The sequence below is a fragment of the Apus apus genome, chromosome 13 (genome assembly GCF_020740795.1).
Source record: "Apus apus isolate bApuApu2 chromosome 13, bApuApu2.pri.cur, whole genome shotgun sequence".
Taxonomy (NCBI): Eukaryota; Metazoa; Chordata; class Aves; order Apodiformes; family Apodidae; genus Apus; species Apus apus.
The window spans coordinates 5,413,822-5,430,178 of record NC_067294.1 but is presented as its reverse complement, the minus strand read 5'-3'; the positions used below and the strand labels follow the sequence as shown (position 1 = coordinate 5,430,178).

The 16,357-nt window shown below is 52.2% G+C and overlaps 2 protein-coding genes and 1 long non-coding RNA gene across 5 annotated transcripts in view; 2 read left to right on the top strand and 1 right to left on the bottom strand.

The window, feature by feature from the left end:
- Window positions 1–424: 424 nt before the first annotated feature.
- SQSTM1 (sequestosome 1) lies at window positions 425–4,965 on the bottom strand. Of its 3 annotated transcripts, none has more exons than XM_051630948.1 (8): window positions 4,717–4,965; window positions 4,467–4,562; window positions 3,413–3,642; window positions 3,141–3,297; window positions 2,599–2,688; window positions 1,822–2,066; window positions 1,363–1,570; window positions 425–731 (listed from the first exon to the last, which is right to left on the bottom strand). In XM_051630948.1, the coding sequence occupies exons 1-8, from the start codon at window positions 4,892–4,894 to the stop codon at window positions 574–576; spliced, it is 1,362 nt and encodes a 453-aa protein (XP_051486908.1). In that variant the 5' UTR covers window positions 4,895–4,965; the 3' UTR covers window positions 425–573. The 3 variants fall into 3 exon arrangements, with proteins under 3 accessions (XP_051486908.1, XP_051486909.1, XP_051486911.1); XM_051630949.1 differs by having other exon boundaries at window positions 2,599–2,685; XM_051630951.1 differs by lacking the exon at window positions 2,599–2,688.
- A 3,058-nt stretch (window positions 4,966–8,023) lies between these two features.
- LOC127390023 (uncharacterized) lies at window positions 8,024–10,697 on the top strand. The gene is made up of 3 exons (XR_007890793.1): window positions 8,024–8,356; window positions 10,140–10,416; window positions 10,556–10,697. It is a non-coding gene; the product is annotated as an uncharacterized LOC127390023 (long non-coding RNA).
- A 1,565-nt stretch (window positions 10,698–12,262) lies between these two features.
- Window positions 12,263–16,357, top strand: part of MGAT4B (alpha-1,3-mannosyl-glycoprotein 4-beta-N-acetylglucosaminyltransferase B) — a 52,068-nt gene continuing 47,973 nt past the window's right edge. The window contains exon 1 of the mRNA XM_051631060.1: window positions 12,263–12,518. Within this exon, the coding sequence (XP_051487020.1) occupies window positions 12,422–12,518 (97 nt within the window). The 5' untranslated portion in view covers window positions 12,263–12,421. The remainder of the gene's footprint in view (window positions 12,519–16,357) is intronic.

Genomic DNA, 16,357 nt, shown 5'->3' with positions numbered 1-16,357 from the left:
TCTGGGAAAGACTCTTGCAGTGGGCAAGTACCAAGGTTACATGGTGTTGTCTAGCAACCTCATCAGCTAGGAACAAGAATGGAAGTAGGTCAGTGTGGGAGGAGAAAGCTCCCTAGGAATCTAGCCAGCACAATTGATTTCTGTGATTCCCCCTTACCAACTACAACTCTTTTCCCCTGTGCTACTACCTCTTTGTTTAGATCTCCTGTAGCAACCCTTTCTTCTAGAGCTGCAGAGCAGGCTTCAGAACCAGCCAAGCATTTTTATTCACTTCAGAAATGTAGCCTTAAGGGTGTACCCCAAGGTATGTGCAAAAAGGCAGGCCCTTGGACAGGGAGCAGCCTGATGAGCTCCCATGCTCTTAGTTAAGTGGAAGGACTGAGCCAAGAACTCCAGCTAGGACACTTAAAACACTCACACAGACTCATCACAGGGAGCATTTATTTTTCCTCCATTCTACAAGCACGTAGGAACATGAGACAAACCCTTAGCAGGAAGAAAGATGAACCGCTGAGCAAGTCGTACTGCATTGTTTGCTTTCAGTGAGAAGGAAAGTGGGTTTTGTTACCCAGACTACAAGTGAGGGGGCTGCTTGGAATACTGGATGGCATCCAGTGCTGCCCCGATGTCGCAGTTCTTTGTCTGCAGGAGTCGAGTGAGCCATCCACCCTCGTCAGAGAAGCCCATGGAGAGCATCTGGGACAGAGATTCAATGAGGCGAGGGTCTGCTTCTGTTAAGAGAAGAATGAAGCTGAAATCTTTCACATCATTGGCAAGGCAGCCAAGCCCTTAATACCACACAGTAGGTTGGCTGGCACTAATCCTCATGAATCTAGCCTAACTGGTTAAACACTACAAAACATGTTCTCCTTTGTTTCCCAGAAGGGCAGGTGTTTGAGGTGAGATACATAACCAGCTAAGAAAACTGAGCCAGACTCAGCTGGCCCTGCTGAAGGACTCTGTGCTATTGGTCTCAGTTATGTGGCCTGGCCATCAGAATAATAGTCTTAATGTCATAGGATGCATTAGCCTGCATCCTGCACTGAAGGGCTCTCTTGAAGAGGGGCCAGAGCAAGGACATGATTCAGGATGCCACCTTTTGTGATAGTGTTTGAATGGCATGTTATTCTGAAGTCAGAAGTCTTGTTAACACTTAGCTGCCCATATTCAGGAGAACCTGACCACCTCTAACAGGGTATAGGAGCTGCCATATCTGCTGACAAAGTTTATGAACCAGTTTAGCTGCAACTTATGTGACCTTGGTTTCTACCATCTTTAAAATCAGGTCTTCTATGTTAAGCACAGTGGCAGTTCCAGAGTGAAATTACTTGTCAGTTATGAAACCTGCAGACATTTTCATACCTGGTGGGAGATGTGGGTAGAGTGCAGCTTCTCGCAGTCCTGTAGGTCCTGGCTGGGGAGGATCTTGAGATGAATCCAGGGAGCTGGGACCATCTGTCTCTGGCATCTGCAGAGATTGAAGTTCACCTGTGGAAGGATCCACTTCCTTGGAAGATAAGTGGGTCCAGTCCTCCTCACCCCCTGACGAGCTGCTGGACTCACAGTGTTCCTGAAACAGGAAGATTAAGAGATCCAGGTGCTGCAGTGCTTTCCAGGTAGGATAGATGCTTCCACTACCTGCCTTTAATATGAAGTTACATCCACAAGAAGACCCACCACCTTTGCTGTAAACCTGTACAGCAACAGTGCTGTGTATCACTTTATCTGCTGACATCTTAATATTCAACCCCACAACGCATGCTAATTATCTTCCTTTCTAGTAAAGCCTCAGCAAGCATATTAGTGTCATAGTTCTTGTACCTGGGAGTGGAAGCTGGCGTCTTCCATTGGTGTGGACACAGGATCTATCACCATGTCTTGTATCTGCTCTGCAACAACATTTACTTCTGTAGCAGAATCTGAGTTATTGCAGCCTGGTTTGGTCTGAACATTCTGGTTAGCAGTACTGCTGCTTGACTCAGCACTGTTCTTCTCTTGGTTGGGAGAAGTAGGAGTCACTTTGCTTCTCTGTCCCCCATGCTCCACATCAATATCAACATCAATACCTAGAAATGCATTCAAGATAAAGAAACTCTTGAAATTTTTTCCAAAGCTCAGTCCTAAAAAAACATGGATCTAAATGCTGTAGTATTTCTGTAATGCTAGTTTGCCATGTGACATCTAGGAATTAAAATGCAAAGTCTTCTTTAAACAAAGAAGAGTTAAGCACCAAATAATAATCTTCCTCCAGGCAGGAAAGGCCAATGTTTAGAAGGCCAGGGCAGGAGTTATCAATGTTCACATTAGCCAGGCAAAATCCTGAGTCACTGCTGACTTAAAATCAGTGCTATAGCAGTTAATATGTTCATGAAATCTTCCCTCATTTCCTTCCAAAGGAAGGCTCTGAAAAAGGTACTGAGTGGCTGTTGTGAGCCTTCCTTTGTTAGTACCAGGAGTAAACTAGTACTATGCAGCCTCCAAACCACATTAGCATGAGGTGGTTGTGGTATCAGTCTCAACAGCTGATGCTGCTGCTCCTGTTAAAAGGACCTTTAAGCCAGTCTCAGGGATTAGGATAACAAATGGTAAATCACTTACCCAAAGGGCTCAGAAAAGCAGCAACACTCTCCCCAACATTCTTTAAGAAGGTGACATTGGGGTCCTGAGGCTGGCTGTTAGTAGAAGCTTCTAGAAAAACAACTTCTGTTACCACACACAGAAGCTCAGAGGGAAAGAGCACCATGAGATCTTGGTGCCTGTTTGCTGTCACTCACACTGCACAACAAAGGCAGGATAGAGACAAAAACTAACTCTGAGCTACCTCTGGAACAGAAAACCAGTGGCATTAGCATTGTTAAGGCTCATTAGCCATGCTGAAAGGCGGATGTGGAGTGACATGCTTGACCTAACAGCTTGGCTTGGTTTGGTTCCAGATAAGTCTCTGTATCCTCATCTATTGCACAGGCCCAAGCATGGTTTAAACTGATCCCACTCTGTGCTGAAAGGTGCCAATTACATTTCAGGCAAATTAGGTTAGTTCCTATGTTTCTTTTTCCATCCAGATTCCATCCCATGCTGCAGAACCCCAGCTACTCTGCCTCCTCCACCACCACCTTGTTTACCAGAGCATCCCTTCTTACCTTCTGCACTGGGTGGACTGGAGGCTGCAGCACTGGTTTGGGCTTGTTCGGAGTTTTGGCATGGAGCTGCAGGGCCAGGATACCCCCAGCAGTGCATCCACGGGAAGGGTGGAACACCGTGCCGCATCTTACGGAGCCAGCGCCCCCGGGGAAGCCACTGTAGAGGGTAATGTTCATGTGACTGTTACAGCCAGAGCCTGAGCAACTGCAGCTTCTGACTGGAATTGGAGGAATATCCTATTCGTTAGTTCCCCTCCACAGATTTCGCTCACCTCGAAAGGATTCAGCAGTGGACTCTGAAACATCACCATGTTGTGCTCCTTGTGGATGCCCTTCCCCTCACAGGCACTGCACAGGTCGTAGTCTGGGCAGACGGTGCACTTGAACCTGGCCCCCACCACGGGCCCCTCGCAGCCGTCGCAGATCACGTTGGGGTGCACCATGTCCCGGGGGGGCTCCTGGCTGCACGGCGCGCGGTGCTCCCGCCGGCACTCCTTCTTCTCTGTTAGGGAAAGGAACGGGAACTTTGCAGCAGGAACAGGGTTGCTATTTCAAGGTTGGAAATCGGGCAGAGGGAAGCACAAACTGCCCCAGTCGGAGCAGTATTAACTTACTAGGTCAGTTTATTTTTACACTGGCTGCCAGACACAAGCTGGGGACATGCAAGAGAACTTAAAACCAAGTGTGAAGGGGTTTTGCAAAGGTACCTGCTCCTCATACTCAGCATGCCTTAGCCTTAACAGTCTCTGGGCGTGTTTATTTTGGAGTAGTGCTGCACCACCCCACTTGGCTTCTCATCCTACCTTCCTAAGCACTGCAAGAACAAGATGTTTCTGGAGAGGGAGTTGGGAAGAAATGCCAAGAGGCGTAACAGATAAGCACAGGGACAACAGCACTGGTGGTGACTCGTTAAGACTGACTGCAGATAAAGCTCTGCAGGTATCTACGTGAACAGAAGGGACCAGGCAGCAACAATGTGCTGAAAAAGAGGGTAAAACTAAAGCTTCCTGACACATTTGTGAATATCGAAGATACACCACTGCTAATCTCACACTTCCAGGGAGCCAAGAGGGCAACAGTGCCTCGGGCCAGCCGAGATGACAGCGCTGGGAGGAAACTTGTGATGTTTACACCACCTCCGGGAGGATTCGTATTCTGGCGTATCACCCTGCCCTTTATTTAACCTCCCCCCCAAGGGCTGCACCAGGCTCCTGAGGACACAGGGAAGGGCCGGGGCTTGTTTCCCCCGCTTGCGGAGGCCTGCAGGTGAGCACGCGGGGCAGAGCCGGGGACCCGCTACCGCCCTTCGGAGCTGTGCGACCCCACCTTTGATGTAAACACGGAAGACGCCGTCCTGCACGAAAGGCATCGCCATCTCCAGCTCCTCGTCGGTGGAAAAAGCAATGAGGTCCCCGTCTTCATCTGGAGAGGGTAAAGCACAGGATGAAGTGCCCGGTCAGGGCTCACCGGGGGCAGCGGGGACCCCCCGGGCAGCCCGGAGGCCTGCCTCCCCACGGCCCCGCCGCACCCATCTCGGGGGCCTAACCCCCGGAGGAGCCCCCCGGCCCCCGCTCACCCTTGTAGTGCATGCGGAAGGCGGGCGGCGGCCCGGCCCGCAGCAACCCCTGGAAGAGCTCGGCGACGCGGTCATGGATGGCCTGGTAACGGGCGGGCGGCGGCAGGGAGAAGCGGCGGATCTCGCGGGTCGCCTCCTCCTTGCCCAGCAGGTAGGCTTTCACCGTCAGCGCCGCCATGGCTGTGGCTGTGGCGCAGCAGGAATTGCTGGGGGGCCGGCCGGGAGCGGGGGGCAGGCGGCGGGCGGACCGGGCGCTGCCCGCTTATAGCGATGCGGCTGGGCCACGCCCCCCGGGGCAGGCCACGCCCCCCCGGCAGCAGGCCCCGCCCCCAGGCCACGGGTCCAGGCTCCGCGCAGGGGCTTTAGGCCCCGCCCCCTGGACACAGGCCCCGCCCCCTGGACACAGGCCCCGCCCCCGGTGGGTCCCGTCCGGCCCGGTCCCGTTTCCGTTTTACCCCTGGAAAATGGGTAAAAGCTCGTTTTTCCTGCAGCTGGGAAAATAAATAAATAAATCTGTGAATCCTGTGAATACATCTGCAAACGCCCGCGGTTGGCGCCCCCGCCCTGCCCACCCCCCTGTGCCCGGGTTTGCAGCCCGAGCTGCGGGCGGGGAGGGAGCGCGGGGCTCTGGGGGTGCAGGGCTGTGCTGGTCACTGAAGCAGCAGCGGTGCCTGTGGGGCGGGTGTAGCTTCGGCTCCTTCTGGGGGGGCACATGGCCTCCGAGCCCCGCGGGTGGGGAAGCAGGACCGCGGGTCCGCTGTGCACCACGGGGCAGCCCCGGCGGCGCTGCTCCCGTCGCCAGGGCAGGCGCTGTCACAGCACTTCGCTGTCCTGGTCCTCCTTGTCACCTTCATCTTCTGCATCAGGGCGAGCAGGGCCAGGCCAGCCCGGTGACAGAGGTGGGGAGCCACGTGCCGGGTGGCAGTACCCACTGGAGGGGTTTGCATGCTCGGTGTGACAGGAATAAATGACTCTCAGCTACTCTTCTTCCCTAAACCCAGTGTTTTGGAAAGGGGGGCTAAAAATAAAGATACTAGTACAACCACAACTGACATTAAGGAGGACGTTCTGGGGGCTTTCCAAGTTAGTTGGCAGCAGTATTTTTCAGCAGATCAGATGCAGTTGACAGGCCTCTTAATCTGGCCACAGGAGAGTCCAGCTGGCAGAAGACCCTGTCTGTGCCATCCAAGTGTAATTAAATAAAGATGGATCAATGATTATTAGGTTCCTCAGTGGTGTTAATTTCCTCTCACCCAAGGGCCTGACCACTCTGACTCTTAGTGACATATTTCTTGGTTTAGGATAATAAAAGTTAGGAGAAATTTAGGATGATTAGGAGAAAGTTAGGATGATTTATCATCTGAAATTGAGAAAAGGTAAGTTTTAATTTCCACAATAGGGAGGTAGTTTCTTTCTTGACCTAAAGTATTTATATTAAAACACTTGGCCTTCTGTATAGACACTTCATGGACACTTCTCTGGAAAACAGTATTTACAGTGGCAAGGCTTGCCCTTTTTAACTTAAAAAGTTTTCTCAGAATTTCAATATCTACATATGACATGGCAAATATTCCACCAGGAAGCCATGAGTTGAAGCTTAAACAGGTTAGCAGGTTCAGGTTGAAGCATGATGCCGTGCAGGGAATGACTCACCAGCTTTCACAGCACGAGATACCAAGAGCTTTGGGTGTGCAGCAAAGGTGCATTGCACCCACCTTCCCTTTTGCCCCTTTGCTGTGCGTGTCCTTATTTCTGAAAATGATGTCAAAGTTGCTGACTTGACCTCATTGGATTCTTTTTTCGTCTCCCTCAAATGAGAAGTAGGACGGGTGGTAGCAGGGTGTGCAGCACAGGACACTGCCTGTGTCCTGTCTGCCTTCCCAAGCTGGTCCCAGCATGTCCATCTTGTGTCCTGTTTCTGAGGACCCCAATGCCTGCTGTTGTCTCATGTATAGATCCAGAGACTTGTCTTTTGGGACCCAGCCCCAGCACTTTCTTTCCTTAGGCATGTTGTTGCTGTGGTCCCAGACAGGACCTTTTCCTTGTTCCCTTCTTTGTCACTGCCTGGTGGGCTCTCCTCAAATTGTTGGGCCTTTTCAAGCTAGTTGTGTCTCCAGATAAATTGATACATTTATGAGTATCAGGAGATGCGTGAGATTTAAACCAGAAATCTAAGTTTCCCTCTGCATGAACTGTCATCCAGTTGGCAAATAGAAGAGCCCAAAAGCCAGAGGGGATTTCCCTCCTCGTGGTGGGTCCTGCTGAGTCACGCTCTGTGTGACATCATGTGCTGTGACAAAACAGCAGCAAAACAAGACTTTCACCAGCCTGCTGGTGGCTGAGCTCACTAGTCACGGGACAGGGGTGACTCAGGGACTTCTTTCTTCCTCCTCCTCCTCGAGGTTGGGGATTTCCTCCCATCAAGCCCTTCTCGGGGGCAGACCTCAGACCTTGCTCTCCCAACATTCCCCCCAGCCCTGGGATGTGCCTCTGGGCAGTTTCTCAGCCCCCTGGAGTGGTTGGTGTCAGAAGCTATGTATTCCCACATATATTAACTTCAGATGTTTTTCCCTGTGTTTGCTGGGGGATCTGGGTTTTGGCATTCTCAGTGTGAAGCACCAGTTGCAGGGATGTTTTCCTATGGTTCTTTAGGAATCCCATAGCATCTGCGGGATTCCCAAATCACTGTGTCAGCCCTAGCTGCTGAGCAGCCAGCTTCACAGATGGGTATAGCAAAGGAACACCAGAAGTGATGGGGAAAATAGCTGTTTTGAGTTTAAAATGTCAAGGTTAGAGAGGAAAGGCTCAAAAAGGAGCAATTAGCACCCCTGTGGTGCTCTGCTTTCCCTCTACACCCACTTTCTGCTGGGAAGTGTTAAAAAATATTTGGTGAGATGCTTGTTTTGAGCACATGATCACCAGAAATACTCCTTATGGGCAAACATTTCATGTTCTCAGGCAGGATGAAGGGTGGGGGTTGTCCAGCCTTTTCCTTGCCTGCAAACCGCGACAGGGGCTGCTGATGATTTTACAGAGAGAACCAATTCCCAAGTCATTCCTCCAGCCTGATGCCCCCATCACCATGGGTGAGGAGGGACAGGTTTGTCCCCCGTGCACTCCCTGGCTCGTGGGATGGGGAGTGGGGAGGGAGGGTGCAGAGCTGCAGCAGGTGGGCACAGGGCTGGGTGCCACGCTCTGCACGCTGCCACGGTGCCACACGCTCCTTCCAGAGGTTTCCAGAGAGGTGCAGGATCCTCCGGACCCGTCGGGTCAGATGCCAGTGACTCAGCCCCGTCCCGTGACGGCTTCTCCCCTCCACCAGTGCAATCCCTGTTCGCAGCCTCTGAAGCAGAAACCCTCCTTCCTTCCGCGCCAGGGAAAGCCAAGCAGGGTTTCTTTTTGCCGTCTCATGTTGGAGGTGGAGTTTTTCAGAACGGTAGCTCTGCCACGTCAGGTGTTTACACAAGCTCAGCAGCCATTCTCATGGCTGTAACAAGAAACTTTCAAGGGCAGAAAACTCTGGGACAATTTTTTTCGCTGAGACAGAGAAGCAGAAAGAAAAAATGGGTGGAGAGCGGGGACAAAGTGTGAGCACACTGAGGGTATCATGCAAATACCTAAGGATTTTGTGTTCCTAAAGGTAAGTAGGAACTTTTTGCAACCTACACAAATTGGTTGGGATCAGTGTTGCTTTGCAAACCTGACAAGGAGCTTTTGCCCTGAATTAAAGCATCATCTTGTCAACACATGGAGGGTGAGCAGCCTGTCGTGAAATTCATCCTTTATGGCTAAGGAGCATTTGGGAACTTCTGTGCTGCAGTGAAACAAGCTCTGGTGATGTTTGAACACAGAGACCTATAAAGCACACGGGAATTGAAGTTAGTTTATTTATGAGAAAATAACAGGTGCCCTTTGCTTAAAGCAGTGCAGGAAGGACCAAGCCTGACCAGCTCACAGATGGGTCAGAATCAAATGCCAGAGCCAAGCTCTTTAGAAAGCTTGATAAAATCAGATACAAACCTGGATAACATTTTATATCTAGTCCTAATAAATGTTTTCTCTCTCTAATTTTTGTGATGGCCTCAGGACCTGTGGATTGCTATCAGAGTGCTTTCTGTAGAAGGCCCTAATTTCTGCAGCCTGCTCAGTCTAGCCAGCGTCAACTGTTCAAAGATCATGAGAATCCCCTTAGAACCCCTCTTTATTTGCTGTTGGGGTTTTGAGCCTCTGCAGTTCATATTTTAAAATTTGTTCTGCAGAAGGACCAAGGCTCAAAACTTGCTTTCTAAAAGCAGAATGAAAGCCAAAATTGGGATGGGGCGACTTGATGAACAAAACTGAACTTTGCAGGTCTGATATAAAAATCCCAAAGGCTGACAATTTTGCTTCATCCCTCATTTTTTCCCAAGAGAGCCCAAGGTTTTCATCATGCAAGGGTGGTATAAAGCTCATTCATTTCTTCAGACCTTTATGAAGACAAAGTGTAACAGCAGAAATTAGATTAAGCTTTATCCTTGGGAAAGAGTCTAATTAATTGTCTTGCAGAAATTATTAATGTTACTCTGTTCTCTTCAGCTGCAGACACACCACATATCCCGAGCAGTAGGAGCATTTTGCACATCTGAAAAGAAATACCCAGCATCTAACAGACTAAAACACGTCATGTTATCTCTCCAAACCCTTTAATGGTGGTAGGATTTCATGTGCCTTTCCCACAAATGGCACTTACTCGACTACCATCTTGGGAGGGTTTTTGCCATTAATTCCTGGAAACCCTCTGTTGGCTCCTGGGTTTAACATGTAGGTTCAAGGTGAGAAAGCAAGGAGTCTGGGTGGGACAGAGCTTCTGGGACCTGATGTCTTTGCTCTGATGGTGGAAATGCTGTTGCTGGTGTGGTTGAGGCTTTAGCTGCAGCTGAGGAGTGAGCGATGGGTGGGCGTGCTGGGTGAGGGGCTGAGCCTGGGCTGCCCTCCATGGAGCCAGGCAAGTGCCCAAGGGCTGAGCTGCTCTGAGACCACGGACGTGCTGCTGCAGGTGATGGTCACTTGGGCAATGCCTTGCAACATCCAGGTGAGGAAGCACAGATCCAGCCTCCCTTGGGATTTCCCAGTATTCCCAAGAGTGGTGTTCAGTCCATTTCCCTGCTCAGGGATGTGCGCAGTGTCAGCAATGGTCTGTGCTGGGGCCCTGCAGCTCCTCACTGGCTTCTGGCAGCAAAAGCAGAAATTTTTGGTGCTACTCAAAGGCTCCCTCCTCCAATTTCCTTCCCAGATTTTCTAATCACCAGGAGAGGCTGCTTCAAGATTTGAAAAATGTGGTTTATTTTGTAGACTAATGAAGAGCCTAAGGACACAGGTAGGGATAAGACCATCTCCTGCAGGAATGGGTGATCTGTGCTTTTCCTCCTACATGTGTTTGGCAGAGCCCAGAGCCCTGGAGGCAACGCCTGCACCCTCCCTCCCTGGCTCCACTTTAAGTCACTCCTTGATTGACCCAACATTTCAAACAACAGACTTTGACCTCTGGAAGCCAGTCCTACAATATTTACATGTCCGAGAAATATTTGCTCACTGAGAGAGCTCCGGGGAATGGAAGATGACAAATTTTGCCAGAGGAATTTTGTACCTGTGTACAGGGCACAGGAGCTGCTGCCTGTTTGACCTCAAGAACAGCCACAGAAGGAGGTTCAGGAGGTGAAGGTGTGTAAGCTCAGCATTTCGAACCCGACCTCGCTGTGTGCCTCCTCCTGGTCTATAATGAAATAAGGCTGGACCTATTAACAAAAGAAAACACAAGGAAAATAATTCTCTAATCTGATTTCTCCTCTCCTCCATCCAGGCCAGCAGCTGGAGGCCATAACCCCTGAATGCCAGGTCCTTTGGAAGAGCAATGGTGTCCTTCCAGGCACCAGCTTCCTCCTGTGATATTCAGCTGGCATTGATTTTCTCTCAATATACATTAGATGCTGTTTCCTTCACCACGATGAAGCGTTTCTGTGGGAATGGCAGCAAACATGCTGCAGGGCGGCGGGGGCTGCTGCCCCCCAACTACACCCTGCATGGCCCCCCTCAGCAGCTGTGCACCCCCCTGGGTAGGGCCATGGGGTACCCCTGTGCATGGGGCTGAGCACACCCCTCCCTCCTCAGGCACCCCTGGCAGGTGACAGTCGTTTCTGCACAGCCCATGGCTCAGGGGTCCCAGCACAGGTCCACGTGCACACCTCGTGCACAGGGGTGCATCCTTCCCCATGCACACGCACAGGTGGGGGTGCACACACCCCCCCACACACAGACATACAGGCCCAGAAATGCACACAGGCGTACGGAGCCAGGCACACCCACAAACAGGCACACAGACCCAGGCGTGTGCACAGACGGGCACAGAGCTGGGCAGGCTCCCATTGACACAGTTTGTACCCATATACATGTGTGTGCACAGTGTGTCCGTGTCCATCTGTATGAATAAGCCAAGCAGAGAGCCGTGGACATGTCTGTGTGCGGCCCATGAACCTGGGCACACACTTACACACATGGTCTCTCTCACACACACACATTCACACGGTGTCTCACACAGTCTCTCACACTCAGACACACTCACACACACACTCTCCCACTCATGCACACACTCACTCACACGGTCTCTCGCACTCACACACACATGGACGCTCACACACACAATCACACACACACTCACACACATTCTCACACTCAGACACACTCTCCCACACACTCTCCCACTCATGTACACACTCACTCACACGGTGTCTCACAGACACACACACACTCTCCCACTCATGCACACACTCTCACCCTCACACACACTCACTCACACTCTCTCACACACACATTCTCACACTCAGACACACTCTCCCACACACTCTCCCACTCATGTACACACTCACTCACACGGTGTCTCACAGACACACACACACTCTCCCACTCATGCACACACTCTCACCCTCACACACACTCACTCACACTCTCTCACACACACATTCTCACACTCAGACACACTCTCCCACACACTCTCCCACTCATGCACACACTCACTCACACGGTGTCTCACAGACACACACACTCTCCCACTCATGCACACACTCTCACCCTCACACACACTCACTCACACTCTCTCACACACACATTCTCACACTCAGACACACCTATTCACACACTTAGACACACACACCCTCACACTCACACACACTCACACACACTCACATACACACACTCTCTCTCACACACACACTCAGACATACACATACATTCTCACACTCATACACACATATTCACACACACACACACTCTCTCTCACACACACACTCAGACATATACATACATTCTCACACTCAGACACACATATTCACACACACTCTCTCTCACACACTCACACACACACTCACACACCCCCTCACACACCCCCTCACACACTCACACTCGCCCCCGCCCCTCTGCAGTCCCGCCGTTGCCCACACGGGGGCGCCCTCCGCCCGCGCCGCCCCGCCCTGGGCCCCGCCCCCGGCCCCGCCCCTGCCCCGCCCGGCTCGGCCCGGCCCGGCGCGGCCGCTGCGCTCGGCCGGGCGGGCGGCTCGTCCCGCTCCGCTCCGCGCTCCGCTCCGCGCTCCGCTCCGCGCTCGCCGGGGCCCCGGGGGCAGCCCAGGCCGCGCCGCGCCCGGGACATGCGGCAGCCCCCGCCGGCGAGGAGGCGATGAGGCTCCGCAGCGGCACGGCGCTCACGCTGCTGCTCGGCTGCCTGTGCGCCCTGCTCTCGCTCTCCTGGTACGGCGCCTTCGGCGGGCACAAAGGTACGGAGGGGGCTCGGCCGCCGGGGGAGCCCGGGGCTCGGCCGCGGAGCCGCCGCCGGGGCTGGAGGCCGGGGGGCTCCCGGAGCCGGGCCCCGCTGGAGCGCGGGAGCCCGGCGGGATCCGGGGCTGGGGGAGCCCGGCGGGACCCGGGGCATTCCTGAGCGGCAGGATCCTGCCGGAGCCTCCGGGATCGGGACCCGCCCGGCCCCGTGTGCCCCTGGCTCCGAGATACCCCCAGATCCGTGGGACCCCCGGTACGGGCGCGCCCGTGCCCAGCAGAGCGGGAGGTGCCAGGGGTCCCTTCTCCTCCCCGGGGGAGCGGCCTGGGGCACCCGCGGAGGGTCGGGGGGCCGGGGGGGCTCTCCGGCTGCGTTAGGCTTCACTTCGGTGATGCTGTTCTTTGCATCCCCACATTTCTGGTGAAAACCTCTGTGGGCGATGGGGACCGCGCAGGTTAAACCCTCGTGGGGCGGGGGTGATGCCAGAGCTGGGGGGCTCCCTGGGCAGAGCGGGGTGAGGGGAGCTCTGAGCAGCCCTGCCCTCCCCGCCCGCGCGCGGCTCTTGCGGCTCGATGCTGAGTCCAGGCAGCCCCGAGGCTGCGGGACGGGTGCGAGGGCTCCAGCACTTAGCGCTGCTGGTTTCGCACCCAGGAGTTGGCTGCAAAGCAGGGGTGCGGGGCCCCATCCTGCCCAGGCTGCGAGGAATCCCACGCAGGTGTTGCAGAGGTGCTCAGTGCTGTTTCTTCCTGAGAACCCAGTAGTTGCTTTTCCCTGTCCTGTCTCTCACTAAAGGAGTGCACCAGGTTTGGCCTGGCCTGGAGAACGATTCTGGTACTTGCATCTCTGAGGTATGGGTGTGCAGCATCTCGTGCCTGTTCTAGTCACTCAGCTCTTCCAGTTCCTGCAATTTGAGAGGTCATTAAAGGCAGTGGTCCCTTGACCCTCTCCTGTTTAAGCATCTCTCCCCACTGCAGGTGTCAAGCAGCTCTTGCTGAGTGCAAGATGTGACTCCGTGGCTTTGCAACCCCATGGCACTCTGCACGGTCACCTTGTGCCTGGTGCAAGGCCAGCATCAGGGCTGGGGCCTGTGGGGACAGGGAAGGTTATTTTGGCTCTGATGGGCAGAGTGACACGAGCCTGTGTAGGTGCCCATCCAGCCCAGCCCCTCCCCTGGCAGCAGGGCAGGAGTGCCTAGGGTGTGCCATCTTCTCCTGGGAGCTGCAAGCATCTGATGGGTGGCTGCCTGGGCTCCTTTACTCGTTCATCAGCATGACCCTGTCATGCTGCTAATGTGGTTTAAATCCCACCAGAGCTGCCTCCCCGCAGAGGTTTGGGTGACGGGTGCCCGTAACCCAGGGCAACCACTGGTGGATCACCAGCTTCTGCTACAGAGAGTTTTCTAACTGGACAAAATGTTTGCACAACCAGGTGGTGTGTGAGCCTCCAGCCAGAAATGCTAGACAGTGGCAAGTTGTGCAGGGGCAGAGGAGCTCTCTGGGAGCTGCTTTCTGGTGGTTACTGCTGAGCAGTTGTTTTGCTTGTAGCTGCCTCCCATCCATGAAGTGAAACCAGGGTGCAGTGCAGCTCCCAGCAGCCTGGTTTCTGAAGCAGGGTGGCCAACCCCTCTAGGCAGCCTGTGCTGGCTGCACTGGGTTGTCCTTTGACTCACTTTAATTTTTTAACAAGGAACTTTTTATCCATTGCTCAGTCGAGTGCCAAAATAATAACTTTGGGTGATACCCCTGTCCTTCCAGGTTGGCCCCTTTCTGGGATACACTTTTTCCTCTGGCAGCAACAGCTTGTCAGTTGCAAACAGCCATCACTACAACAGGTCACAAATAAGTGGAAGAGGCTGTGTCAGCACAGCAGGTTTCCGGCTATTATGGTCATTTACGTATCTGGCCATTACTCAGTCCAGGGCTGGAGGAGACCTTGAGAGGTCATTCAGTGCATCTCCTGCCCCTGTGCAGGATCAGTGATAACCAACCCCTTCCTGACAGATGTTTATCGTATTCATTCTTAAAAGCCTCTAGTGACAGAGGAGCTCCCTGGACAATCTGTTTGACATTTAGCAGCCCTGTCATTGGACTTTTCTTACAACCTGAGCTGAAATGTCTGTTCCTTCAATTTGTTTTCATGATTGCTCTTCTTTTTCCATTTATTGGGCACAGGTAGAAAAGTTCCTTCCTTCCTTCGTTGCAGGAGCCTGTTGGACATTTGGAAGTTCCTATCATGTCTCCCCTTATTCCCTGCTAATACAGATTAAACCACACGGATTCCTTTGACCATTCTTTTTAGGTCATGTATTTTTGATCTGCAGTGGTTCTTGTTGCACTCGTTTGGACCATCATCCTTGGTGAAGGGTGATGCTCAACCTGCCATTGCTGCCTTAGTTTTGCTCAGAAGAATAAGGGGTTACTTCAGGCCTTTTACATACAATGATCATGTTCATACATCCCAATGTGTTTGCTTTTTACTTTGCCACAGATGACTTGTGTTTGTTGGGTTTTTTTATCCCATTCACCCTTCAGCCATTCTTCTCCAGAACTTTTCCTGCTTTTCACTCCTTGTCTTGTATTTGCCTGGTTAATTATTCTTACCAAATTGAATTACCTCATGCTTCTTGTCCTTGTGGAACTGCATCCCCCCACCCCCTTTTTTTTTTTTTTTTTCCAGACTGCTTCTTCTAAAGTATCAGGATTGTTTTGAATTTTGACTTTGTCCTCCTGTGTGCTTGCAGTCCCTCTCAGCTTGGTGTAGCCTTCAAAGGTGATCAGCACAGTCTCTCTGCTGTCATCCATGTCAGAGATGAAAATACAGGTGGTATCTGGAATGGGTTTTCCTGGATCCTTACCTGCTGGTAAGGTCCTTGTAGTCTGTGTTCAAAGAGCAATGACCCTGTCACTGGTGCTCTTCTCAACAGTGGTGCATCCACCTTTGGGTGGCTCAGTCCAGCCCTGTATCTTTAGCTGTGTTATGTGGGTGTCCTGTGAGACACTATCAGAGGTGTATCTGAAATCTTTGTTTCTTCTCCCCTTCCTACAAGTCCTGGCACCCTTTTGCAGAAAGAAATAGGGTAGAGTTGATGATATTTGTTCTTGATAAACAGAGGTTAGTTCTTGCTCAAGTTCTCATTGTCTTCTAAGCACTTCAGCTGAAGTTAAGCTGATTATTCTGGAGTTTCCTGCATCCTCCTTACCTCACCCCTTTATTTTTCAAAGGCAGGCCTCTTGTTTGCCAGTCCTCGATAACGCCAGCCATCTCTCAGGAGTGGCTGGAGATGATTCCTGATAATCCTGAACTGTTCATGTCATTGTGTTCTGGGTCAGGCTGGCAAGATGTCCACTTGGCCCCCAGTTGGAAATAAAACTATACTAGAACATGTGAAGCATTGCAGAGCTTCCCACTCTGTGTTGGGAGGACAAAACAATTAGTCAAAAGAAAATGAACTTGGTCAAACCAGCTCTAGGGCTGATTTTCTGTGACAGATGCAGGGTTTGTTTACTCGCTAACGGTGTTTTGCTGTGCTGTGATTATTAGCAAAGTTTTGACCTCGTGGTCTGCAGGAAACAGATGCTGCCTCTTTCCAATTATAAATGAGGTTTGAAGCAGTCTGCTGGAGTAGGCAAAGAAGGGCAGCCTCAAATAGCACAAGCAGTCACCCAGGCAGCCATGTCCAGCATCACAGGGTGGTTTGGAGGTGGACCCTGTGCTGTGCATTGTGGTGATGGGTGTCTTGGCCCAAGTTTAATGTTCTCTCTTTGCTGATTCTAAGGTTTAAGTATGGTTTAACTTTCAAAAGCCAACAGCTGCCTTGGAAGGTGCTCCTCTGTAGCCTGC

Bases quoted from the DNA above. Each gene is read 5' to 3' on its own strand.
- SQSTM1 (XM_051630948.1), bottom strand. From the start codon at position 4,894: ATGGCGGCGCTGACGGTGAAAGCCTACCTGCTGGGCAAGGAGGAGGCG. The intron at 3,298-3,412 runs GTGAGCGAAATC...TACCCTCTACAG, and splicing joins CACTGCTGAATCCTTTCGAG to TGGCTTCCCCGGGGGCGCTG. The intron at 1,571-1,821 runs GTACAAGAACTA...TTCCTGTTTCAG, and splicing joins ACGCCAGCTTCCACTCCCAG to GAACACTGTGAGTCCAGCAG.